Below are 26,434 nucleotides of genomic sequence, written 5' to 3'. Positions count from 1 at the left end.
TAAACAGGAGTTGCCCTCAGAACGGAGTCAAGACATTAGGAACATAACACCTCTAATTCGGTTTACCCCTAACTTCCAGACCCCTATTTCAAGCTCTTCTTTGGGGATGAACCTGCCGTAGAACGAAGCTGCTAGAAAGGGAGAGGTTCTTTTCTCAGACGAGAGCCAATGAGATGGCTGCATCATGTGAGTGGCACGTCGTTTGGCCAATGGGTTCAGCCCCTGAGGCCTCGCGAGAAGACGGGAGATTGGTCTGCAGCATGTGGGCCTTTGGGCGTCTCAGGTGAGTTGAGCCGAGATCTCCTGAGGCCCGGCAGAGCCTGGCGACGGCTGGAGCTTGGTGAGTGGACGGGACGCCGGTTTGGAAGACCAGAGAGGCCCAGCTGGTCCCCATGCAGGCCGGATGGGCTTTCGCTCAAGCTAGAGGTGGCGAGCGGCGGGAGGGGGTCCTTCCGGCCCACTGCGGACCCTCTGCCCTCAACCCCCCAATCCCAGGCGCGAGGGGCTGTGGGTCCCCGGGTGGGGCTGGGGTTGGGGCCCGGGCCAGGAAGTCGTTATTTGAGGCTGGGTGTGTAGGAGGAACACAGGAACTGGAAAAGGTGGGAGTAGTTGTGGCCAGAGGAGAGCATGAGAGTTATTTAGACGCAAGCGGTGAGTGGGAACCCCGGCAGTTATTGGTTTGGGGACTAGGATTTTATTCTGGGGTGGAAGGAGGGTAGGATTTGCCTACAGAAGCCTCCCTTCTGGTTAGCCCCCAAGTCCTAATTCCCCAGCCCAGAGCTTGCACCTGAAGACGTGGGGAAGGTAGGCCTGACCTGCGGCCTGTCCCTATCACGCCTTCTAACCAGCCAGCTCTTTGCTAACTAATCAAAGGAGAAAGTCTCTACTGAGGGAGGGCATTCTGGAGTAGGGGCCTGAATCCCTAGAAGTGATGATGGACATGAGGGAGGGGTGGAGAAAGAGGAGGATTCCAGAAATCCTGTAATTTGTAGGTGTTATAGCGCCTCTCAATGTGTGCTGGTTAGACAGCTGATTTCTTTGGGTGGTGTTGGGAAATGTTAGCAAGGAGCCCAGGGCAACTGGAAAGGAGTTTAAACAATTAAAGGGGAGAACTATTGTAGCCTTTAAGGAAGGGAGGTATATCCTGCCATTTTAGTTTTACATGTATAAGCTTAGTTAAAAATTAGAAGTTTGGTGTTTTTTGTTTGTTTTTTGTTTTGCCAGATCCTGAACTATAACCACCTGTAGTGTTGACTTAGAAATTCTGTCAGTCTTTATATGATGGCCTGGTTTCTTGTAGCTAATACTTAAGGCAAGTTTGCAAAAGTTAAGAAGAGGTTTGCTTCTCACTTAAGGATTTTTCAGGGATCAGGGGTGGATCAGGGCAATGAAGGAAACTTTTTAAAGAAGGAGTCCTGACTTCTGTAGATTATAAAGTGATTTTGAAGAGGCCTAATGGTCCTGAGATTTGAGGAGCCAGGAAGAGACTTATCCCTGGTTACCGGGGTGAGAAAAGAGTGTTAAATGTCACCCGTGAAACTCAGTGGGTATTGCAAGCTCAGAGCAGAAGGGTCTGCATCCTAGAGACTTCAGTTCCGGTAGGGTTTGAAAGAAGAGTTTTATAGAGAAGAATTGGGTAAAGATTCAGAGAAGCACCTATGGAGATCAAGGGGGAGATGGAATAGTTTAATGGGAAAGTAGATTGGGAAAAAAATTACAAGTCTAGTAGAGAAAAGAAAGGCCAAAAATAGAGCAAACCCCATAAATATTTACTGACAGAATAATTTTGTGATATGATTATGTTAACTATGAGTTTGCTCATAAACCAAAATCCTTTCCATACATGAAAAGTGTTTCCTTGTGCAACAGGTAGTTAACTGGCGGGACTGAGTTCTCTGAGAGGCTATTTGGGTAGAAAATACAAGTACCTTTAAGGAGAGTTTGGCTTTTAAGGGCTTGCTGATAGAGAGTATTCAAAATTTTCTGCGCTAAATAGACCTTTTGAAGTGAATTGTTATAGGAGGCTTGTTTTATTACTGGTCTGACCTAATAAAATGTGTTTCGGAGGCACCTGGGTGGCTCAGTCAGTTGAGAGTTTGTCTCTTGATTTCGGCTCTGGTCATGATCCCATGGTCCTGCGATTGAGCTGCGTTGGGCTACTCACTGGGCATGGAGCGTGCTTAAAATTCTCCCTCTCTCCTCCCCCACCCCTGGTGTGTGTGTGCGCGCGCGCGCGCGCTGTCTCTAAAAAACAAAACAACAAAAAAGCCCCCAGCTATGTTTTTAATGCTTTGTGAACCTGTCTTAAAGGAAAAGGAAAACAATTGGGACTCTTTAATCTTTATAAAATGAAATGTTGGCAGGTAATTTATCAGAATAGGATCGACACCAGTGCCCTCTGCAGCGTTTCAATGGATCCTGTCCGACCACCCTTCCGGGGCTCCTCTGTGAACCCATCTCAGTGTGTGCGGATGCCTGGCTGTTGGCCGCAAGCTCCTAAACCTTTGGACTCCGCGCTGGGCAGGGCAGGACCTGCAGGCAGAGGCCTTGCGTTTGGAAAGCTGGGGGAACCAAGTCCCCGGAGTGGGGCAGCGCAAAGGGTAAGGCCATGTCTGGATGCAGATGTGGCAGTACAGCTTATCGTCACAGGAAATAACAGATTTCAGAGTGCTTAGAAAACTGAAGCCCTGTATGAAAAAAAAAGTTTGGGTTTTTTTGGTTGGTTGATTGGGTTGGGTTCGGTTTTTCTTTAACAAGTAATTGCATTCCAGGCATCTTTAAAATCCTGAAGTTGCAAGAGTTTAGAAAAAGTGCCTCATAAAGACTGCTAAATAGAGTTGGGTAAATGCTTTAGTCCTCTAGCTTCTATAGGTATAAATGTATATACATAAATGACAGGTTTAATGATAATAGTTTTTTGTTCTTTTCTAAGTGTTTAGATTTTCATGCTGGGTTTGGCTCTGTGATATTAGCAGCCACTCCTGCTTCTGAGGTAATAATTGTTAAGAAGGTTCCTTCCAGAAGGCTCCTTGCCCAAATCTTAAAGATCTTCAGCCATTGTTCTTAATATGTATACGCTTGCATGTATGTGCATTCTTAATCTCCTCTAATTATATAGTAATTTTAAGAGTAGTGTTTGTAATTAAGAAATCTCAAATAATAAGTTAGCACATATAGGAAGAAGCTGATACGCAGTTATGCCAATTTTAAGAGTCGACAGTGTCAAATGTAATATTCTGTAGGAAGGAAATTGATGACATGTATTTTTACTTAGATGATTTTCTTGGATCTATAAGTGGCAGCTCTAACAAGTGTAACAGCAGTAACCTTTCAAAACTGCTGCAGGAAAACAGGAGCAAGTTTTGTTGGAGGTTAAGAAAAAAACACAGGGGCGCCTGGGTGGCTTGGTTAAGCGTTCGACTTTCGCTTAGGTCATGATCTCGCGGTTCGTGGGTTCGAGCCCCGCGTCGGGCTCTGTGCTGCCTGCCAGCTCAGAGCCTGGAGCCTATTTCAGAGTCTGTGTCTCCCTCTCTCTCTGACCCTCCCCTGCTCACGCTGTCTCTCTCTCTCCCCCCTAGAAATAAAATAAAAATATTTAAAAAAAAAAAAAAAGAAAAAAACACAAACTTCAGATACTTTTAAATGATCCAGTTTTTCAGAAAATGTATTAACTAGTTTATGTGTTTCCTCTTACCTTGGGTGTATAGGAAATAAAATAGAAGAATTGCACTCTGTTAAACTGTACCATCAAATCATAGACGGTAGCTATATATGTGCTTGAAAATCTAATATGACATAGTTAAAAGTGTTTATTAAAAGTGTTTATGAGGGTGCCTGGGTAGCTTAGTCACTTAAACATCTAACTCTTGATTTTGGCTTAAGTCATGATCTCACAGTCATTGGATCAAGCCCTGAATTAGCCTCCATACTGAGCATAGAGCCTACTTGGGATTCATTCTGTCTCCCACTCCCATCTGCTGCAAACACATGGCTGTTCACTGTCTCTCAAAATAAGTAAATAAACATTTTCTTTTTTTAAAGGGTTTATTAAAGCTACTTAAAAATTTTTTATAAAGCATTTTTTCCTTTATTGTAGTATGTATAGAATTCAAAGATGATTTTTATTATTTACAAAGACTGTTAGAAAACCATCAGTAGGTGTCTTTTTTTGTTGTTGTTGTTAGAAACATTTTTTATTACATCTTCTTAAACACTTCACTACATTTGTTACGGAATGTGCATTACTTCCAGTCATTGAAATAACACTGTTAATTCACCTTAGAAATGAAATACATTCTGTATCTTAGAATTTTGAAATATATCTTAGAATAACTCTACTCTTTTCATAGGAATGTGTGGGTTTGGTCTCCATGTTCCGAGGACTGGGCCTTGAAACAGTGTCTCAGACCCCTCTGAAACGGGAAATGCCTCCACTAGGTATGTGGAAAACTAATTTGAAAAAAAATGTGGTATGTATGTATGGTTGGTTTGTTTTTAAATTCATACAGTTTATCTTCAGAAAAATAATTGTACATTAAAGTATCTTCAACTCACAGTTATAGTTGGGTTTTGGCCCTTCCGTTCAGGTAGAGGCATTTTAGGTCGAGGCTTGTCTACCAGTATGGTACGTAAGGACAAAGAAGATCCCCATCCCACTTTTCTGGATCCTTCAGTGCTGGCAGCTGGGGATAGCAAGATGGCAGAGACCTGTGTTGGTTGGAATAGGTGGGTACAGTTGCCTTCTAGGGTAAGTGTCAAATTCAGATGAAATAGCTCTGTAAGTCCAGAGAGAAACTCTGGAAAGGGTTGTATTATAAACAATGCATGGTTTTATATTAAAGAATGGACATTTTGTAAGATAATCAGGAGCCCCTATCCAGGCAGTCATTGGAAAAGGGTAAAAAGTAGTCCTCCACTGGGCAGTTTATAATTTCATTTGCTCTGTTAAGTTAACTTGATTGTGTGGTTTTTTAACCTGGCTGATTCTAACTTCCACCTCAATTCTGCCATGAAAGTTGGCCCTGAGAGTCAGTATTAAGAGAAATTAGCAAAATGAGTCATGTAGATGCCTGCATGGATCTGGAGAGAATCCATGGGTCCCTGTTGCTGACACCTCCAGGAAAAGAATGTAGACTTGGAGCAATCATTTAGATGGGGTGTAGATGGTTAATAAAATCCTGATTTGCTTCTCTTCTCAATGTTTCAGAGCGCTTGGAAGAGGAAGTTCGGATGTGTCTTTATTCCCTTTTGGAAGGGCAGCTGGTGGTATAGGCAGAGGAGTATACAAGGCTCCTGCCGCTCTCAGCTTGACTTCTCTGGATCCTGCCCAGCCGTCATCACTATCACCTCTGCCCGCATCCTCACCACACTCTCTGGATCACCCTTTACTTGGGGCTGTAGAACACAAGAAGTAAGTCTGGAGCACTGCCTTCTCTGCTTGGCAGTGATGTGGGGGGAGGCCTTCCCATAATATTGTAAATTGTGTCTAAACTCCTTTGTGGGTGGTAGCTACTGCAGGGTTTTTTGTTTTTGTTTTTGTTTGCCAGTGGAGGGAATGACAAAGAGGTGGGACAATTCCTGTTGAAGTAAATGGGTTGATGGTATAGAAAGCATGTATCAGAGAGTGGATTCAAGTGATTTTTCATTCCCTTCTCAATTCAGACATAGCCAATTCTTTGTCACATTGAAGATAAGGAAATCATCTAGGAAAGATATTGGAGCAGTTCTTCTTACTCAGTGGAACTAATTCTTGTGTTCTTAGTTAGTTGGCCTAGATTATTCCATTTATGTTACTGGAGCAAAGAAGGTGGACTTGCCTCTCTAATTAGAGACTACTAAGAATTTAGCTTCTAGCCTTCAAAGCCTGCTTTTGGGTGTCTTGTGTAAGCTAAGTGTGAAATATTACTTCCTTCAATGTTTTTTTTTTCTTTTATTTTTTTTGTGGCATGAGTTGTTTGCATTTTTGTTTTGGGTATATATGCGTACTTCTGTTCATTTTTCAGAGAGCTTCTTGTGAAGCAAGGATCAAAAGGTACACCTCAATCTTTGGGATTGAATCTTATCAAAATACAGTGTCATAATGAAGCAGTTTATCAGTATCATGTGACTTTCAGGTATTCACAGCTTTTTTCTCTGTATTCACTTCTTAGAGAGCAGTAATGAAATAGTTTTCCTGGTATAATTGAATATTTTTCTGTGTGATTCATAATGAACCTCTGCCTACAATAATATACAAACTCCAGTCCTTGTGATAAATTTAAGGTTAACGTTATTTATATTTAGCTATATTACCATTTCAGATTTTATTTTATTTTATTTTTTTTACCATTTTATGCACCTGTAAGGATTTTCTGTGTAGTTAATGAAGCTTAAGTGCAGGGCCTTTTACCTGCATAGACCCTTTGCATAATCTTTTAACTTATTTTGTATCTATAACTTTGTATTCCTTGTCTTAAGGAGAGACCCCTTTCCCCCATTGGTGTGAGACCCATACCTCACAAAACCCACATCCTCCTTGCATAAGTCTCCTACCATGATGGCTCTCCAGTGACGGTCTATGACAAAATCTGAGAGTAAGGGGTGCCTGGGTGGCTCAGTCAGTTGAGTGCCGACTTTGGCTCAGGTTACGATCTCGCTGTTCATGGGTTCGAGCCCCACATGGGACTTGCTGCTGTTAATGCAGAGCCTGCTTCGGATCCTCTGTCCCCTCTCTCTCTGCCCCTCCCCCACCTACACACACTCTCTCAAACATGAATAAACATTTAAAAAAATCAGAGAGAAAAAATCATAGAAAATAAGTTTAATATTATATCAATAACTTCAGGGTTTCTCATTCTTGAAAATTAAAAATTCATTTTAGTTTATGTTCTCTTTTAAAATCTCAGGAGAGTCATTAGCTGAAGATTATTAGCTGGAATTGTGAAAATGATGTTTTGGAGTATCTTTGGGGAGAAAATAGGAAGATGGAAGACTGAATTTTTGAAGCACAGCCACTAATTGGTATAAGAGGAATATGTGGAGTGTAAGAGAGAAGAAAGGAACAGTTAGGAGGAAATACCCTGAAGATAGATTATAAAGACCAAAGAAAGGCCTCCTTTAAATGATGAGATGATTGACTTTGGCCACAGGAAAAAAAAGTTAACTGAATTTACTTTCAAGAGCACTCTTGTTGATTTTCTAGTAGCTTTGTTAGGGTTATGGAGAAAAAACTAGACTGAAAGAACCAAGGAGGGGCACCTGGGTGGCTCAGTTGGTTAAGCATCCGACTTGAGCTTAGGTCATGATCTCACAGTTTGTGATTTCAAGCCCCCCTGTTGGGCTCTCTTCTTTTAGCTTAGAGCCTGCTTCTGATCCTCTGTCCCTCTCTCTCTGCCCCTCCACATCTTGTTCTCTCTCTCTGTCTCTCTAAACAAACAAAACTTATAAAACTTAAAAAAGAAAAAAAACAACCAAGGAGAGCATAGGCCATGGGAAATAGCCAGTAAGCTGGCCACTTATTTAAAAAGTGTGTAAGAGGAATGAGAAATGCAATGATAATTAAAGAGAATACTAGGATGATTGCTTCAAAGCTGAGCACATGTTACAGATGAAGAGAAGGAACTAAAAAAGAGGGTGAAATTGAACCCCTAAGAAGGGAGCATAATGGAACTAGGCCTGCTCTGGAATGTAAGGAAAAGGAGTGACTATTAACAAGAGGGAAGAACCCTTTCTCTGGAAATAGATTGACAAATGCTCATGAAGCAGAAAGGAGTCTGAGCCTTCACAGGTCTTTGCATTGACTGGACATTGAAAAAGACATGGATTTTATAAATTTCAAGATTGTAAATCTGGACCTTTAAAGCCACAATATGAAGAGGATGCCAGGCCATTAAGAGGATACTGAGAAGATGTATTATAGTGGATCGGTCATCCTGTGGCTTCCTTGTATTATGTGACAGAAGTCCAGAAAGACCATTTTAGTTTTTATTTAAAAAATATTTTTTAATGTTTGTTTCTTTTTGAGAGACAGAGCACAAGCAGAGGAAGGGCAGAGAGGAAGGGAGACACAGAATCCGAAGGAGGCTTCAGGCTCTGAGCTGTCAGCACAGAGCCTGATGCGGGGCTCGAACTCACAAACTGTGAGCTCATGACCTGAGCTGAAGTCGGACGTTTAACTGACTGAGCCACCCAGGCAACCCTAATTTTTAAATTTTTCATCATGTACTTGAACACACTTCACTCTTTTAAGCCCTAGATTTCTTTAAACTTTGCAGTTAGAGAAGAGATTGTGTTACTGAGATGAAATGGGACAGTCATTGTGTCAAAGTAGCTACTGGAGCTTTTCAAAGTTGTAAGATTTGTGACAATGAATCAATAAAAAGTAGAAATTGCCACAAGTGAAAAAAAGAGTAAAATCCTATTTTTATTATTTATTTTTTTTAATTTTAGGGTGCAAGTGGGGGAGAGGGGCAGAGAGAGAGTGAGAGAGAGGGAATCCCAAGTAGGTTCCACACTCAGTGCAGAGCCAGACTTGGAGCTGGATCCCACAACCCCAGGATCACGACCTTAGCTGAAATCATGAGTCATACCCTCAACTGACTGAGCCACCCAGGTGCCCCATAAAATCATGTTTTTAAAAAGTTCGTTTTAAAGTGTGTATCTCTGCAGGTTCTGGAGCAGGGATTGCAAACTATGGCTGGCCTGCAGGGCAAATCTGGCCCACCACCTGTTTTGTAATAAAGTTTTACTGGAACATAACCAGGGTCATTGGTGTATATATATCGTTTGTGGTGCTTTGGTGCATGTTGGTCTAGTTGTGTAGCTATACCAGAGACCATGTGGCCTGTAAACCGTAAAATATTTGTGATCAGGTCCTTTACTGAAAAACTTTTCTGACTCTCTTGTCTAAAATCTGGAAAAACATGCGCTGACATGCCAAGGCAGTTGTCTTTGGGTAGCGGGCTTTTTTCTGTGGGCAGGTATTCTTGGGTTGAAGTTCCTTTTGTAGTCAGGTAAACTGTATTGAATTTTTAATATGACCACTAGATGGAGCAGTAGTTACAAGTGATTATTTGTTTCTCTAACAGACCTATTAGAGAGGTAATAAAGGCTGCTGTTTGAGCAAAATGAAGTAAAATCCTTTTTGTTTTCTAGCCCCAATGTGGAGTGCAAAAGCATGAGGTTTGGCATGCTGAAGGACCATCAAGCTGTCACCGGCAACGTTACTGCTTTTGATGGATCCATTCTCTATCTGCCTATTAAGCTTCAGAAACAAGTGAGACCAAATAGGAAATATATTTTGGAATGAAACCTAAGAGAGTTCTGGTTCTTTGAGTGGTAGGAAGTCACAGACATCCTGACGTTTGAGTTGTTCTTTTCTATTCTTAGAGGGAAAACAGACTTCTCTGTAACAATGAAATGTCAAACTAAGACACTTTTTCATTTGCATTCTCCGAGAACTCCCTTCTTAAATAAGAAGAGTGGTTGGAAGCCTGTGAACTCAGTGATAGGGAATGGTTTAAGATTTTAGATGCAAAGGGATCTATTGCTAGTCAATTCTCCATTAATTTCTCTTGTCAAATCCTTTCTTAAATCCTTGTTATCATGCTGTGATTTTGCCCAGTGTGGAAAGCACAGTGAGGGGAAAGTAGAAAATATAGTTAAGGTATTTTAGTGTTTTCTAGAACACATTGGATTAGATTAGGGCTTGGTAGTTTTGTCTTTTTTTTTTTTTTTTTTTTACTTGCATATATTTATTTGTTAGGTCCTTGAGTTGAAAAGTCAAAGGAAAACTGACGATGCAGAGATCAGCATTAAGATTCAGTTGACAAAGATCCTGGAGCCCTGTTCTGACTTGTGCATTCCTTTCTACAATGTTGTTTTCCGTCGGTGAGAAAACAGCTTATTTTCTTTAATCGTAGTCTTGTGTTTGTAACAGTGCTTTTCAAGAAGCTTGGGGTATACTACAGTTCCTATCGAAATAAGTTTGGAAACATTTAATAAATAAATGGATGGTATTGAGGCTAACTTATTCAAACCTTATGCCAAGTGATTAGCCAGATTTGGGTACAATGAAGGTAGGTAGTGGGATGGGTTCTTTTGGAATCATTCAGGAACTTTAAAAGCAGGTGTTTATATTGCATAATTTAATGGTGTTACTGATGGGGCTACTCAAAGTGGTAGTGTACAAAAATTTTTGCTGGAGGAATTTTTTCTAGGTCCCTTGAGTTTTTGGATACAGACAGCTCATAAGTTTTTAACTTTTTATAAGATCCAAATTTTCATTAAAACTTATTCCTATACCATCTCTTTTTAAATGAAACACAGAACCTAATTTCTACCTAATAAGCTGAACTACCAGGACAAACATAACTTCCTATGCCAGAGTGATCTTTACAAACAGAAATTGACTCTCTTGCATTCTTTGTAGTTAATAGTGAAAAATAAGGTAAATTGAACCTGGAAAGTCAACTCAGTTTTTGGTTACCTAGTAAGACAAGCTGTTGTCAGTTGTATATACCCCAGGATAATGCTTCATTAATTTTTTTTTTCTTTTGGCAAGGGTGTTCTTAGCATTAAAGCTGTACTGTGCAGGGGCGCCTGGGTGGCTTAGTTGGTTAAGCGTCCAGCTTTCGCTTAGGTCATGATCTCGCGGTTCGTGGGTTCGAGCCCCGCGTCGGGCTCTGTGCTGCCTGCCAGCTCAGAGCCTGGAGCCTATTTCAGAGTCTGTATCTCCCCCTCTCTCTGACCCTCCCCTGCTCATGCTGTCTCTCTCTCTCTCTCCTAGAAATAAAAAATAAAAATATATTTTAAAAAAAGTTAAAAAAAAATAAAGCTGTACTGTGCAAAGGGCATCAAAATTTTTGGCACTTCGGGCTTCAAAAGGAAAATATAGCTAAGAGGAATAGAGCTTAACTTTTTGGATTCTTCTCTAGAAGATCTATATTTGCTCTTTATTTCAGGGTAATGAAACTTTTAGATATGAAGCTTGTGGGGAGAAACTTTTATGACCCTACAAGTGCTATGGTTCTACAGCAACACAGGTCAGTGGTGTTTTTCTCTTCCTTACTTTTTGAATGTTCTGGAAATTTTTCGTTGTATCTGTACCATATTTAGTACAGAAATCTCGACGGTATTTTATGATTGTAAATACAATTTATCAGTTAAATCCATTCCCATAATTTAGTTTTTTTAGTTAAGTTCACAATGATGTTGATTTAATTTGATTCATGGTGCTTTTTCCATTGTTATTAGGGAGAAGGGCGTTATTTACTCAGTTGTTTCAAATGGGGACAGAGAATTATCTGTGCCCCTTTTAGAACCGTAAGATAAAGTTCACCTTTCTCTTCAGGTTGCAGATCTGGCCAGGCTATGCAGCTAGCATCCGAAGAACAGATGGAGGTCTTTTTCTGCTAGCTGATGTCTCCCATAAGGTTATTCGGAATGATTCAGTGCTGGATGTCATGTGAGTGAATGGTGGGATCTACTTTTAACAAGCTAACATTTTTTTTTTGAAAAGTTTAGTAATAGCTGGTAATAAATATAGATTGGCCATTGTTCTGTTTGGATTTTATTTTATTTTATTTTTTTTTAATTATTTTATTTTATTTTTTTTTTTTTATAAATGTTTTTTATTTATTTTAGGGGAGAGAGAGAGAGAGAGAGACAGCGTGAGCAGGGGAGGGTCAGAGAGAGAGGGAGTCACAGACTGAAACAGGCTCCAGGCTCTGAGCTGGCAGTCAGCACAGAGCCCGACGCGGGGCTCGAACCCACGAACCGCGAGATCATGACCCAAGCGAAAGTCGGACGCTTAACCGACTAAGTCACCCAGGCGCCCCTGGATTTTAAATTGTAGAACTAATTAAGGATAATGAATGTATGTGCTCTATTGATAAGTCTTGCTGAGGTGGGTATTTAAATGGAGACTTGCTGTACTTTGAGGAAGAATTGTATTTAATTCTCTGGTTAAGAAGGCTTGGTTTAAAACACACACACCCTGGGGTGCCTGGGTGGCTCAGTTGGTTAAGCGTCTGACTTTGGCTCAGGTCGTGATCTCATGGCTCACAGGTTTGAGCCCTGCTTCCAGCTCTGTGCTGACAGCTCAGAGCCTGAAGCCTGCTTTGGATTCTCTGTCTCACCCTCTCTCTGCCCTTTCCCCACTAGTATGTGTTTGCATGTTCTCTCTTTACCTCTCAAAAATAAACATTAAAAAAAGTTTAAAAAAACCCTCACACGCATCCTGGGTTTTTGTTTAAATGTGTTACTATATTGAATCATTTACTATAGTAAATACAGATGTGTACAATTTGTAATGGTTTCATGAAATCCTATTTTATAGATAAATCTGCGTTCATGGGTGATTCTATAAGGCTATGTACTTAGAAACGGAATCACTTAATGAAAGGGCTGAACATGATAGAGGCTTAAAAATATAGGGGCGCCTGGGTGGCTTAGTCGGTTAAGCGTCCGACTTTCGCTTAGGTCATGATCTCGCGGTTCGTGGGTTCGAGCCCCGCGTCGGGCTCTGTGCTGACTGCCAGCTCAGAGCCTGGAGCCTGTTTCAGTCTGTGACTCCCTCTCTCTGACCCTCCCCTGCTCACGCTGTATCTCTCTCTCTGCTAGAAATAAATAAAATATTTAAAAAAATATATATATATATATACTAAAAATACTTAAATGTACATTGACAAACTATTCTCTAGAAGACTTTAGTTCATTTTTTCACCAGCTGTGTACAGCTACTAGGTATTATCAGGCTTGTAAATCTTTGCTTATCTGATAAATGGATTCTTTGATTCAGTGTGCATTTGAGCTCCAATTGTATACCAGAGCCTTGGGATGTACCATTAATATAATAAAGAAAGATCCTTCTCCTTGTGGAGTTTACATTGTAGTCAGTCGTGAACAATAAATAATACACATAAGCAAATTGTATAGTGTACCAGAAGTGTTGAGAGCTTTGGAAGGAAAAAAAAGAACATCGGTTAGGAGAGATCAAGAGTACCAGGCGTGGGATGGGGTAGGTTGGAGAGGTGTAATTTTAGAGTGGCCAAGTCGTTTGAGCCAACACTTGGAGGAGACGAGGGATTTAGTCAGGTGAATATATGGTCGAAGGGACTTGTTGCCAGAGAGACAGCTGTGATAGTCATTTAAAAGAACCAAATGTGCCTGGCTGTTTTCAGGGAGTGGCAGGAAAGCCAGGATGGCAAGAGCAGAGCCAAACCAGAGTGGTGGGAGGATGGAGAAGGCGGAAGAAATGGCAGTATAGGGCTTTAAAGGCTACTGTAAGGATTTTTAGCTTTTCCTTTGAGGGAAGTGCAGGACTTGTGGCTGGAGTAACATGATGTGGCCTGAGTTGTAAAGAATTCCTCCCATTGCTGTGTGGAGGAGAGACTTGAAAAGGTGGGGATAGAAGTGGGGTGACCAACCAGGAGTCTCGGTGATGACATGAAGATGGCAGCAGTGGAGGTGGTGAGAAGTGGTTGGCTCCTGGTTTTATTTGTGTGTGTGTGTGTGTGTGTACATATGCATATATATATGTACACACACACACACACATATATACATATGCATGTATATACATATATATATATAAAAGTTTATTTTTGACAGCCAGAGCATGAGTGGGGAAGAGGCAGAGGGAGAGAGAGAATGAGTATTCCAAGGAGGCTCCACAGTGCCTTTGGAGAGCCCGAAGCAGGGCTTAAACCCATGAATCAGGAGATCATGACCGGAGCCAGAGTTGGAAGTTTACCCAGCTGAGCCACCCAGGTGTTCCCCGGATATATTTTGAAAATAGTGCTGAATCAGTTTCCTTTCCAGTCTTAACCATTAAGTATGTTAGTTGTGAGGTTTTTTTTAGGTTTTTTTAGATGCCCTTTTTCACATTGAGGAAGTTCCATTTTATTCCTTTTTATTGAGTGTTTTTATCATGAAATACTCTTGGGTTTTGTCAATTGTTTTTTATAATAAAAACACTAAAAAAAATCTTCCTTTTAGGGTGCCTGGGTGGCTCAGCCGGTTAAGCATCCAACTCTAGATTTCAGCTTAGGTCATGATCTCACAGTTCGCGGGTTCAAGTCCCACATCAGGCTCTGTGCTGACAGTGCAGAACCTGCTTGGACTTCTCTCTCTCTCTGTTTCTCTGTCTCTCCCTCCTCCCCCATTTCTCTGCCTCTCCCCTGCTTGTTCTCTCTCCAAATAAATAAACTTTATAAAAAGTCCTTTTTAAATTGATCTTTGGATGTTAAATCAACCTTGCATTCATGGGATAAATGTCAGTTGCTCATGGTATATAATTTTTTTCTGTATGTTGCTGGATTTGGTTTGTTTGTATTTCGTTGAGGATTTTTGTCTTTATTCCTTAATGTTTTATTTATTTCTGAGAGAGAGAGAGCGAGTGAGAGAGAGAGCACGTGACCAGGGGAGGGTCAGAGAGAGAGGGAGACACAGAATTTGAAGCAGGCTCCAGGCTCTGAACTAGCTGTCAGCACAGAGCCTGATGCAGGGCTCAAACCCACAAACCATGAGATCATGACCTCAGCAGAAGTCGGATGCTCAACCGACTAAGCCACCCAGGCACCTCTTTGTCTGTATTCCTAAAATCTGTATCTTTCTTGTGATGCCTTTGCCTGATTTTGATATCTCTGGATTACTGTTCTTATAGGAAGCGTTGGGAAGTATTCCCTTCCTCTTGTGTTTTTTGAAAGAGTTTGTGAAGGATTGGAATTCATTTTCCTTTGATTGCTTGGTAAAAAGTCAACAGGGAAGCCAAATGGGCTTTGGTTTTTCTTTGTGTGCAGTTTTTAAATTACTAATTCAGTTTCTGTACATATTAGATATTTTCAGGTTTTCTATTTTTGGTTCAGTTTTGGTAGCTTGTGTCTTTCTAGGAGTTTGTCCATTTCATTTAGGTGATCTAATTTGTTAGCATATTGCTGTTCAAAGTGTTCTCTTATAATTCTTTTTATTTCTTTAAGCCCAATTGTGATGTTCCCTCTTGAATTCCAGAGTTTAGAAATCTGATTCTCCCTTTTTCATAGGTAGTGTAACTAAAGGTTTGTCAGTGTTGTTGACCTTTTCAGAAAACCAGTATTTGATGTTGATTTTCTTTATTTTTCTGTTCTCTGTTTCCTTAATTCCCACTCTTCTTCCTTTTGCATACGTAAGGTTTAGTTTGCTCTTCTCCAGTGTCTTGAGGTGTGAAAGGTTAGTTTATTTGGGATATTTTTTCTTTTTAATATAGGTTTTTACAGCTATAAATTTCCCTCTAAGTAATGCTTTATCTGTATCCCGTACATTTTGTTATGTTGCATCTTCATTTATATCTAACTCAAAATATTTTCTGCTTCCTTTGTGATTTCTTGTTTGATCCATTGATTATTTAGGGGAGGGAGTTATTTAATTTCCATATATATGTGAGTTTCCCGAATTTCTTCTGTTTTTGATTTCTAATTTCATTCTGTTGTGGACAGAATTCTGCTGTTGGACAGCAGGATTGTATTGTATTTCTATACTTTTATATTTATTGAGGTTTGTTCTATGATTTAGCATATGATATATACTGGAGAATGTTCTGTGTGCACTTTGGACATTGTAATTTTAACTCAAATTTTTGATTTTACATTTATTAAGGAAAGTGCCAGAATCAGAACAGCTATGGTATACCTTTATATTGGAAGCAGAAATTCTTCCAAGGAGAGTTTCAGACCTTTGACATAGGCAAACTTATGACAAATAAGAAAGAGAAGCACTAAAGTTGTCTAAGGATATGTGTTTGTGAATCCTATTTCAGGTTCCAACCACAGATAGGAAGGGCCACGAAATCAGTGACCCAACTATCTTTGACCCTGGAATTTGAACTAAATAAACACAGTGATCTTCTTTCACAAATTGCCAAGACCAGAAGTACCTTCCTAATGTTTGACCACTTGCTTTTTTACAAATTGGTTGTTGGACTAATGGACCTCCAACTATGATGTTTCTGAAGTGGATTAGCTCGGTTATCTGGACTTATCTGGTTTATGCCTCCATGCATTCTCTATAGAACACTCTAGTACATTTAACAGAGACAAGGAAATCCAGGGCGAAACAAAAACATCTGAGAGAAGACTTTATGCATCTAGACAAATAATAGCAAAAGCAAAGTAAGCAAATGGAGATAATCAAGTTAATGGCAAAAATAGTTTTCATATGGTATTCCCTCAAAACAAAGACTTGAATCCAAACAATGACCTTTTTTTTTCTTTTTAATTTTACATCCATGTTGGTTAGCATATAGTGCAATAATGATTTCAGGAGGAGAATCCAGTGATTCGTCTCCTACATATAACACTCATTGCTCATCCCAGCAATTGTCCTCCATTATTAATGCCCCTTGTCCATTTAGCCCATCCCCCCCAGGCCCCTCCAGCAACCCTCAGTTTGTTCTCTGTGTTATGTTTTGTCCCCTTCCTTGTTGTTTTTTAGATTTTTTTAATGTTTGTTTATTTTTGAGAGAGAGAGACAGAGTGCAAACAGGAAAGGGGCAGAGAGAGAGAGAGAGGGAGACATGGAATCCAAAGCAGCCTCCAGGTTCTGAGCTGTGCGTCAGCACAGAGTATGATGGGGGCTCAAACTCACAGACCCCCAAGATCATTACCTGAGCCAAAGTCAGACGCTTAACCGACTGAGCCACCCAGGTGTACCTCTCCCCGTTTTAATATTATTTTTGCTTCCTTTCCCTTATGTTCATCTGTTTTGTATCTTAAATTCCACATATGAGAGAAGTCCTATGATATTTGTTTTTCTCTAATTTCACTTAGCATAATACAGGCCAGTTCCATCCACGTTGTTGCAAATGGAAAGATTTCATTCTTTTTGAGTGCCGAGTAGTATTCCATTGTGTTTGTTTGAATCACATACATCTGTCGATGGGCATTTGGGCTTTTTCCATACTTTGGGTATTGTCAGTAGTGCTGCTATAAACAGTGCATGTACCCTTTTGAAACAGCACACCTGTATCCTTTAGAGAAATATCTAGTAGTATAATTGCTGGTCGTAGGGTAGTTCTAGTTTTCATTTTTTGAGGAACCTCCATACTGTTTTCCAGAGTGGCTGCACCAGTTTGCATTCCCACCAGAGTGCACAAGGGTTCCTCTTTCTCTGGATCTTCGCCAACATCTGTTGTCACCTGAGTTGTTAATTTTAGCCATTCTGACTGGTGTGAGGTGGTATCTCATTGTGGTTTTGATTTGCATTTCCCTGATGATGAGTAATGTTGAGCATTTTGTCATGTGCCTGTTAGCCATGTGGATGTCTTACTTGGAAAAGTGTCTTTTCATGTCTTTTGCCCATTTCTTCACTGGATTGTTTCTTGGGTGTTGAGTTTGATAAATTTTCTTTATAGATTTTGGATTCTACCCTTTTGTCAGAAATATCATTTGCAGATATCTTCTCCCATTCTGTAGGCTGTCTTTTAGTTTTGCTGATTATTTCCTTTACTGTGTAGCAGCTTTATATCTTGATGTAGTTCTAGTAGTTCATTTTTGCTTTTGTTTCACTTGCCTCTGGAGACATGTTGAGTAAGAAGTTGCTGTGGCCAAGGTCAAAGAGATTTTGCCTGCTTTCTCCTCTAGGATTTTGATGGCTTCCTGTCTTATGGTTAGGTCTTTCATCTATTTTGAGTTTATTTTTGTGTATGGTGTAAGAAATGGTCCAGGTTCATTCTTCTGCATGTTGCTATACAGTTTTCCCAGCACCATTTGCTGAAGAGGCTGTCTTTATTCCATTGGATATTCTTTCCCGCTTTGTCAAGGATTAGTTGGCCATATATTTGTGGGTCCATTTCTGGGTTTTCTGTTCTTTTCCATTGGTCTACATGTGTTTTTGTGCCAATCCCATACTGTCTTGATGATTACAGCTTTGTAATATAGGTTAAAGTCTGATTGTGATGCCACCAGCCTTGGTTTTCTTTTTCAAGATTGTTTTGGCCATTTGGGCATTTTTCTGGTTCCATACAAATTTTAGGATTTTTTGTTCTAACTCTGTGAAGAATGCTTATGTTATTTTGATAGGGATTGCCAAACAATGACTTCTAACCTGAAAGGTCATTAGACAGGCAACTAAAGCCTAATGAAGCTTTTCAACATTCAGTTTGTTGTTGGGATTGACTCACTACAGCAGATCTTGAGGACAAATGGAATTAAGCACAAAAGCCTCACCCCGTGAGTGCATCTGTTCATCTGAAACTCCTAGATTGTTGCTGAGGAAGAGCTTCCATAGTTACCTTGGTGAAACCCCCAGAATTGTCAAAGAATGATGAGGCTTTTGTTCTATCTGAAATAAAGAAAAAGCTGACTTCCTGCTTATTACAGTATAAAGAGACTGCTGACGTATAGAATATTGGAGAGGTATAGGGTTCAGGAATGCAGCCTTGCAGAGGGGCAAGCAGTAGAAAGTGAAGGCCTGGTTGCTCAAGTAGTCTATTGTTGATTGATTAGTACTCTGTGGGATGCTTATCGGATTAAGGTGTTCCTCAATTTACAGAAACAAGGGGGTGACATTGGTTAGATAGCTTGCAAGAGTATGTTTTCTGAGCTGACTTGATATAGATATATTAAACAGGTTTAAAACTGGATCATATGGGGGCGCCTGGGTGGCTTAGTCGGTTAAGCGTCCGACTTTCGCTTAGGTCATGATCTCACGGTTTGTGGGTTCTAGCCCCACGTCGGGCTCTGTGCTGACTGCCAGCTCAGAGCCTGGAGCCTGTTTCAGACTGTGACTCCCTCTCTCTGACCCTCCCCTGCTCACGCTGTCTCTCTCTCTCTCTCTCTCTCTCTCTCTCTCCTAGAAATAAATAAAAAAAACATTAAAAAAAACTGGATCATATGGGGGTGCTTGTGTGGCTCAGTTGGTGGAGCATCTGTCTGACTTAAGCTCGGGTCATGATCTCACAGTTCATGTTTGTTCTCATAGTGTGGAGCCTGCCTGGAATTCTCTCTCTTTCCCTTTCTCTCTGCCCCTCCCCTGCTCATTCCCCCCCCCCCAAAAAAAGTAAATAAACATTAAACATGATTTTAGGGGCTCCTAGGTGGCTCAATAGGTTAAGCATCTGATTTCTTTCAGGTCATGATCTCTGGGTTCTTGAGTTGAAGCCCTGCATTGGGCTCTGCATTGACAGTGCGGAGCCTGGTTGGGATTTTCTCTCTCTCTCTCTCTGTTTCAAAATAAATGACTTAAAAAAAAATTTTTTTTACTAGATCTTACAGCTACTGATTAATGTGGCTGCAAAACTGTATTTTCCAAAGTTTGTGATGATTTCTTTTTTAATTTCCAGTAGCTTATGAAAGTTAATGTTATCATTTGGTTTTATTTTTTAATTTCTTACACATTAACATTAACTTAATAAAGAATTTATTTTATAAATGATTAGCAAGTTTTCATATCCATTTTTTAATGATACTTTTTTCCCTCACTAACTTGAAATGCCACTAGAAATCACTGGACACTCAATTTTAACATATATTTCAGTCTCATCTGGATCTTTTATTCTATTAGGTTAATTTTTTCGTTTTTCAGGTTTAGTTGGGCACAGTTGACACGATCAACCTTATACATTTAAAGGATACAATTTTATGAGTTTTAACATACTTACATATCTGTGAAACATCACAGTGAAGACATGTACATACCCATTTCCCACTCAAAATTTACTCATGTCTCTTTCAGACCTCTCTATACTTTTGTTTTCCTCTGCCCTCCATGGGCAGCAAGCACTGATCTGGTTTCTGCCACTAGAAATTAGTTTGTATTTTCTAGAATTTTCTGTAAGTGGAATTATATGGCATATACTCACTTTTTGTTTTTCTGTTATTTGGTCTGTTTTCAGCATGATTTAAAAAATTTTAATCTTAGGAGAGAACTTAAAGTGAAATAGGTACAGTTTAAAACCATTGATTTCTGGGGTGCTTAGGTGGCTTAGTCAGTTAAGCATCTGACTTCAGCTCAGGTCATGATCTCATGGTTCGTGGGTTCGAGCTCCACGTTGGGCTCTGTGCTGACAGCTAGCTCAGAGCCTGGAGCCTGTCTTCAGATTCTGTATCTCCCTCTCTCTCTGACCCTCCCTTGCTCACGCTGTCTCTGTCTCTGTCTCTCTCTCAAAAAATAAATAAATAAAAATATAAAATAAAAGCATTGATTTTTATCTACTTTTCATGTTTTTTTTTTTTTTTTTAATTTATTTTTAGGAGAGAGAGAGAGACAGCATGAGCAGGGGAGGGTCAGAGAGAGAGGGAGTGACAGACTCTGAAACAGGCTCCAGGCTCTGGGCTGGCAGTCAGCACAGAGCCTGATGCGGGGCTCGAACCCATGAACCGCGATATCATGACCTAAGCGAAAGTCGGACGCTTAACTGACTAAGCCACCCAGGCGCCCCTTTATCTACTTTTTGATGTTGAATATTGGACTAACAAGATATAGATCTATATTCTTTATCTTTTGTCTTCCTTAGTCCATTTTTAGCTTTTTCTTAATTGTGCCTCCCTCCTGCACATCTTCCACCTACCTTTTCAGATGCAAAAGATGTTTAGGGGAAACAGATTTGGTGAGAGAATATTAAAAACTGTCATGAAGGAGTTTGAAAAGAAATTACAGCTTAAAAAGTATTTGAATATAGATTCTATGCTAGTGGTTGCTTTTGACTTCCACAACTACATACATATATAGTGAACTGTGTTTATAGTCATCTTTTCCTTGTATTTAACCTATCAGAATAAGGCCACACACACCTACACACACACACACACACACACACTCTCTCTCTCTGCTTCTGGCATGTATCAAGCACTAATGATGATGATGGAGATAATATTTATAAGCACTTACACAGTTCTTTTATCTTTGCTAGGCGCTGATCTCAGTGCTTCATTTAAATATAAAGTCATTGTGTTCTCTCAACAACACTATGAGTTAGGTTCTTTCACTGACTCCACTTTCACATGAGGAAACCAAGGCACAAAGACGAGTAACTCACTCAAAATCTCATAGGCCAGTAAGTGGAAGACACAAGATTTGAACCCAGGCACTTTGGCTCTGGGTCTGTCATCATGTTGAACGACTTCAGGTGTCTGATGATCTTCATCACATACTACGGTATTTCTTAGGGAGAGTTCTGCAGGACGCCAATTACTCAGAGTGGTAATGAACTGAATGTTCATTCGTGAGGTAAGAAGGAAAAAGGTGGGAGGAATCTGTGGTTAAATACATTGGAGGTAAATCAAGCTCAGTAGGTGTGTTTCTTATATGTTGTGAATCTCTAAACAGGGCTTATATGCAGAATGGACTCAACTTTTTTGATTGTAGAACCTTTTCCACACTTCCTTGCAACCTCAAGGGACCGGTGCTCCTGAAGAATATACCCTGGGTGGCACTGACCCACAGAAAAAAGTCCAAGCTCTGATCCTTGACTTACAAGGACATTTACATCTGGTCCCTGCCTATTTTCAGCCCATGCTTACCATCTTCTGTCCCTGTTCCGCCTCCTTGCCCTCCCCATCTCAGATCCCTGTTTGTCCCCTGCATACTGCTGCCTCTGCCTGGAGTGTCACTTATTCCTCTGCCCTGGTATTTCTGCTTGGCAGATTGCTCCTTCAAGTATCAGCTACCTCTGTAAACGTTCCTGGACTCCCTGGGCATATTCAGACTTGCCTTCTGTGAGTTACCTGTGTTGGCTTGTTCACAGCACTGTTTTGAGGTTACCATGAGGGTACATTTATCTGTGGTGAGTCTGTTCATCTGCATCTTTAGCATCTTCACCAGTGCTGTATAATGATAGGTACTTGTAATCCTTTCCATTAGCTCAAAAGGGCAAATATAGTTGAAAGAATGTTTTGTTGTTCCAATGTAGACTATCCTAATAGTGATGATACAGAATCATCTTTTGAAGATTAAATATCATGTTTGAAGGCAAACTGTGAATTTTATTACTTTATAGTTGCTGTTTTTAATTCGACTTTTATTTTTTCACTATTTTTTATTGATTTGGGGTTTTTTTTTTGGGTAATATTAAAAAGAAAAGTGATGAGAATCCTATCTCTTACAACAGACAACTGGAGCCTTCTGGTGCTATATAGCTGTGATCATACCCCTGAGGTACTTATTTGTATCCCCTGTCCTTTTCATTGTGCTCTGCATGTACAGGTATGATTCAAAAGTCTATTGTCTCTTTCCAAAGGCATGCCGTGTACCAGCAGAATAAAGAAAACTTCCAGGATGAGTGCACTAAACTTCTGGTTGGCAATATTGTTATAACCCGATATAATAATCGTACCTATCGCATTGATGATGTGGATTGGAATAAGACACCAAAAGATAGCTTCACAATGTCTGATGGGAAGGAGATCACATTCTTGGAATACTACAGGTAGAAAGAAGACACTGACTGGGCTTGGGCTTTCGAGAGGGTGTGGAATTGTAGTCTACCATTCTCTAGCAGGATATTGAGTTCCATGGTAGCATACAGCAGGACACTTTTAAAATAATTGGATTGGTAATGTACCTAAGATTGAACTTGTTTGTGGGATTTGATTTGAATATGCTACCCTTACAATTTCATTTATTTTAGTACATTTGGAAGTTACCTAATAAATTAATGCCAAGACTTTGAATTACATTTCTTTTGCTGGTTTAGAAGTCTGGTTGGAGAGATGAAATTTGAGTCATTAATTATTTGACTGTTATTTTGCCTTTCCAGTTGCCCAAGCCTTTCAGTTTTAAGCAATTTTTAAGCAATACAGTTTTAAGCAATTTTTTCCCTGGACTATTTGATGATTTCTTTTGCATTTAATTGCAGTGTTAACTTGAGCCTGCCTTTTCTAGCTATAAATATATGCATAATATGCATAATGAGTTTCTAGTGGATCCTTGACAAGGGTATTATTCAAATTGTGTACCTCAGTGCTAGTTAAGAGGCTCAGACTGTTGCCATAAGAGTAGTGGTGCTGCTTCTGTAATGTTTTCCTGCCTCTGCCCTGCTCTAGCAAAAACTATGGGATCACAATTAAGGAAGAGGACCAGCCACTGCTGATCCACAGGCCAAGTGAGAGACAGAATAACCAAGGGATGGTGAGTGGGGAGCATCAGATTTGTACTTCTAGCTTACATTCTTCATCTGTGGTGTTGGGGACTGTGGAGCAGAGTCACAGTGTGGTTGGAGAACGCTGAGCAAGGCTAGGATTTGCTTTTGAACTCCCCGTAATGAGGAGCTGAGTATCCATATGAGCAAGTTAGGTTAAGAAGAAAGAGAATTTGCTGCTAGAGATTAAAGCACTGCATCCATTAGGGAAGTTGTAGACATTTAACAAACAGGGCTAGGGGCCAGGGAAAAGTGCCTTCATACTGATTCCTCTGTCTTAAGTGGGAAAGCTGAAGATCAGTGGGTTAGTTGAGATGGAGATACCGCCTTAGCTTGTCTGGAGGCCCAAGAGGGACAGATTGTCTTCTTCTAGTTTTTCTTCTCTTTTTGACTGTTACAGTATTTTTCCCTTTACCAGGGTGCCTGGATGGCTCAGGTGGTTAAGCTTCTGACTTTGGCTCATGTCATGATCTCGTGGTTTGTGGGTTCAAGTCCTGCATGGGGCTCTGTGCTGGCACCTTAGAGCCCGGAGCCTGCTTTGGATTCTGTCTCCCTCTCTCTCTGCCCCTCCATACTTGTACTCTGTCTCTCTCTGTCTCAAAAATAAACATTTAAAAAATCTATTTTTCCCTTTATGTAACACAGTAAGCTCTAAGTATTGTGACTGAAGGGAAAAGGGTAAAATACTTGTAGTGTTTCATTGCCCTCTTCTCTGGGGTTTTATGTTCCTTAGTGTGACAGTTATGTACCTGCAGGCCCAGCCCTGGATATGGCATGTCTCTTAAGTCAGGGGAACAAGACCATCTTCTACTGCCTTATTTTTCCTCTCCATTCTTCTTCAAAGCTGCTGAAAGGTGAAATCCTGCTGCTGCCTGAGCTTTCGTTCATGACTGGAATCCCTGAGAAGATGAAGAAAGACTTCAGAGCCATGAAGGTGAGAAATGCCCATGTTGAATGGAAGGCCTTTTTGATAGCAGCTTGAGCTAGACCTGGGCAGGCTTGTGTTATCACCTGGGCAGGTCTGTTCTTCCAGGCTCCAGTTCTCCTTTCTGTAAAACATGATCCAGTGTCCCTTCCCACACACTATGAAAAAGCTGATCACATCTCCCTTTTGAAGAGTGTTAGAACAGTGGAATGATTGGATTGTAAGGTAAAAGGAAACAGGTATTTCTGTTTTTTAAAAAAAAAAAAAATTTTTTTTTTTACCGTTTATTCATTTTTGAGAGACAGAGTGTGAATGGGGGAGGAGCAGAGAGAGAGGAAGACACAGAATCAGAAGCAGGCTCTAGGCTCTGAGCTGTCAGCACAGAGCCCAGTGTGGGGCTCGAACCCCTGAACCGTGAGATCATGACTTCAGCTGAAGTCGGATGCCCAACTGACTGAACCACCCAGGTACCCCCAGATATCTCTGTTTTAAACCTCACCAGATAGATGACTGTAAGCTGCCTATATGATCATAAGTGAGGTTCTTTGAGAGCACTGAGTTTTTCTAGCATTGCTACAAGCCTTCAGTCTATTTGAAGTGGTGGAGGAGATAATGTAGCAAAAGGCAATCAACAAGCCAGAGGCTGACGTGAAAGGATAGAAGTTTATCTTGTGGGGCTTGGAGTGTCCAGGAGGTGTCAGGCTCAGTCCCTGTAGGAAATAGCTGAGAAGCAGAGACGTGCGCAGCAGCATGAGTCCAGAGCCAGAGTGGTTCACCTCCACTCTGCCTGCAGCGCTTGGGGCTTTCCACACTTGAGCTACTGTGCTGCTTCACTTTTTCAGCCCTTGTCTGTGTTACCCTTGGACCCATTCCTGTCTCCGATGCCATAGACTATTTTCAGTAACATCATCAAGAGCCTGAAGTGAAGCTTAACATTCCTGTAAGAGATTTCTTTCATGTTTACTTTTGTTCCTTCTGTTTCTTACATAGGTCAAGGCTCCTTCCTTACAAGTCTAGTCACCTAATGACTTTATGATCACAGAGTTATCTGTATAGCCCTGTAGACTGTTGCTAATGACTGCCTCACAGGGAACAACAACTGTACAGTTCTTTAGTCTCAGAAGAATAAAGAACTCACTTATGTGACTGACAGTCTTCATATATACTTTCTAGATATCATTCAACAATAACATTTAGAAAACACCTATTATGGATGAAACATTGGACAAAAAGTGTCTTATGGGGACATTAAATACAGTGCTCTGTAGTATGACATGAAGTATAAGAGTGGATGTGATTTTCCATTCTGTTATGCTAGGCTCTGTGCTGGGCACAGAACACTTTTCCCCCCTATTTTTCTGAAATATTAAATAGGTGTAATCAAGCCCCCTTTGCTCCTGTTTCATAGACTCTCTTAGGAATTTTAAATTCAGAACATGGCTTTGAGAAAGAGATAAGGTCATGTGGGAGAAGTAACCATAACATTTCAAATTCTTTTATGATTAAAATTTTAACTGTAAACCACATTCACATTCCTGACAGATGTTTATTAAAATCCTTGGAGGTATTTGAAAATTTCTACAGATTTCAGTGAGAAAGAGGTTTTCTTTTGGAAATGTTTTAGACACGTTGGGGGTTTAACTTCATGTTGGAGAAAGTAATACTTACAACATCTCTATTTTAATTTTATTTAGGATTTAACCCAGCAGATCAACCTGAGCCCCAAACAGCACCATAATGCTTTGGAATGCTTGCTGCAGAGAATTTCAAAGAATGAGGCAGCTAGCAATGAACTGGCACGCTGGGGCCTCTGTCTGCAGAAGGATGTACATAAGGTAAACTGGAAGATGTAGCAGAGTAGGAACCAGTGTTGACCAGCAATTTTAAGAGCTTAGTGGAACTAGCTGATAGCTTCCTACCTTGTCTTTATTTTGGAGTTTTGCTTTATTATTATACTTTTTTTTGGTCCTAGTCATAATATTTGAATTTTCTTTGTCTTAATTTGTTATTATGTTTTACAGATTTTTCTTCTATATTTCCAAGGGCTCCAAGGTGTTAATTTTTAGTCAGACAGATGGCCCAAGGAATATTGACTTACAGTTTACCTCTTTATCAGTTTTACAACCCAAAATTCTTAAGGTTCTATATGTTTTCTTTTTTTTTCCTTTTCCAGCAAGTAACTTGTGATTCTTTGAATATACTATTGTCATTCTTTCTGTAGGCATGGAGAGTCTCAGTCTTACACGATCTACTTTTCTTATGGCCCTTTCTGCCTGCAGTTTGCTTGAGTCTCCTATGTTGTATTTTGCGCAGCACGATCCATAGGGCAGAGGCTGCATGACATGGTGGAGTCCTTGGCCTTTGGTATCTGTTTATTTGGCTTTGAATCTCAATTCTGCTACTTGCCATCTTAGTTACTT

At 40.3% G+C, this 26,434-nt stretch overlaps 1 protein-coding gene across 2 annotated transcripts in view; it reads left to right on the top strand.

Annotated features, from left to right (window-relative positions):
- The first annotated feature begins 309 nt into the window (after nt 1-309).
- Nucleotides 310-26,434, top strand: part of PIWIL2 (piwi like RNA-mediated gene silencing 2) — a 71,225-nt gene continuing 45,100 nt past the window's right edge. For both annotated transcript variants that reach the window (XM_039243792.1, XM_039243793.1), the window contains exons 1-14: nt 310-340; nt 2,364-2,600; nt 4,350-4,437; nt 4,587-4,725; nt 5,207-5,410; nt 6,003-6,113; nt 9,133-9,253; nt 9,743-9,867; nt 10,941-11,021; nt 11,330-11,443; nt 22,190-22,378; nt 22,995-23,079; nt 23,934-24,023; nt 25,709-25,849. In XM_039243792.1, coding sequence (XP_039099723.1) covers nt 2,412-2,600; nt 4,350-4,437; nt 4,587-4,725; nt 5,207-5,410; nt 6,003-6,113; nt 9,133-9,253; nt 9,743-9,867; nt 10,941-11,021; nt 11,330-11,443; nt 22,190-22,378; nt 22,995-23,079; nt 23,934-24,023; nt 25,709-25,849 — 1,677 coding nt within the window. In that variant the 5' untranslated portion in view covers nt 310-340; nt 2,364-2,411. The remainder of the gene's footprint in view (nt 341-2,363; nt 2,601-4,349; nt 4,438-4,586; nt 4,726-5,206; nt 5,411-6,002; nt 6,114-9,132; nt 9,254-9,742; nt 9,868-10,940; nt 11,022-11,329; nt 11,444-22,189; nt 22,379-22,994; nt 23,080-23,933; nt 24,024-25,708; nt 25,850-26,434) is intronic.

Source organism: Hyaena hyaena, unplaced genomic scaffold (assembly GCF_003009895.1).
Source record: "Hyaena hyaena isolate Hyena2069 unplaced genomic scaffold, ASM300989v1 scaffold_230, whole genome shotgun sequence".
Lineage (NCBI taxonomy): Eukaryota > Metazoa > Chordata > Mammalia > Carnivora > Hyaenidae > Hyaena > Hyaena hyaena.
The sequence above is the reverse complement of the archived record's forward strand: the minus strand, read 5'-3'. Positions and strand labels throughout refer to the sequence as shown.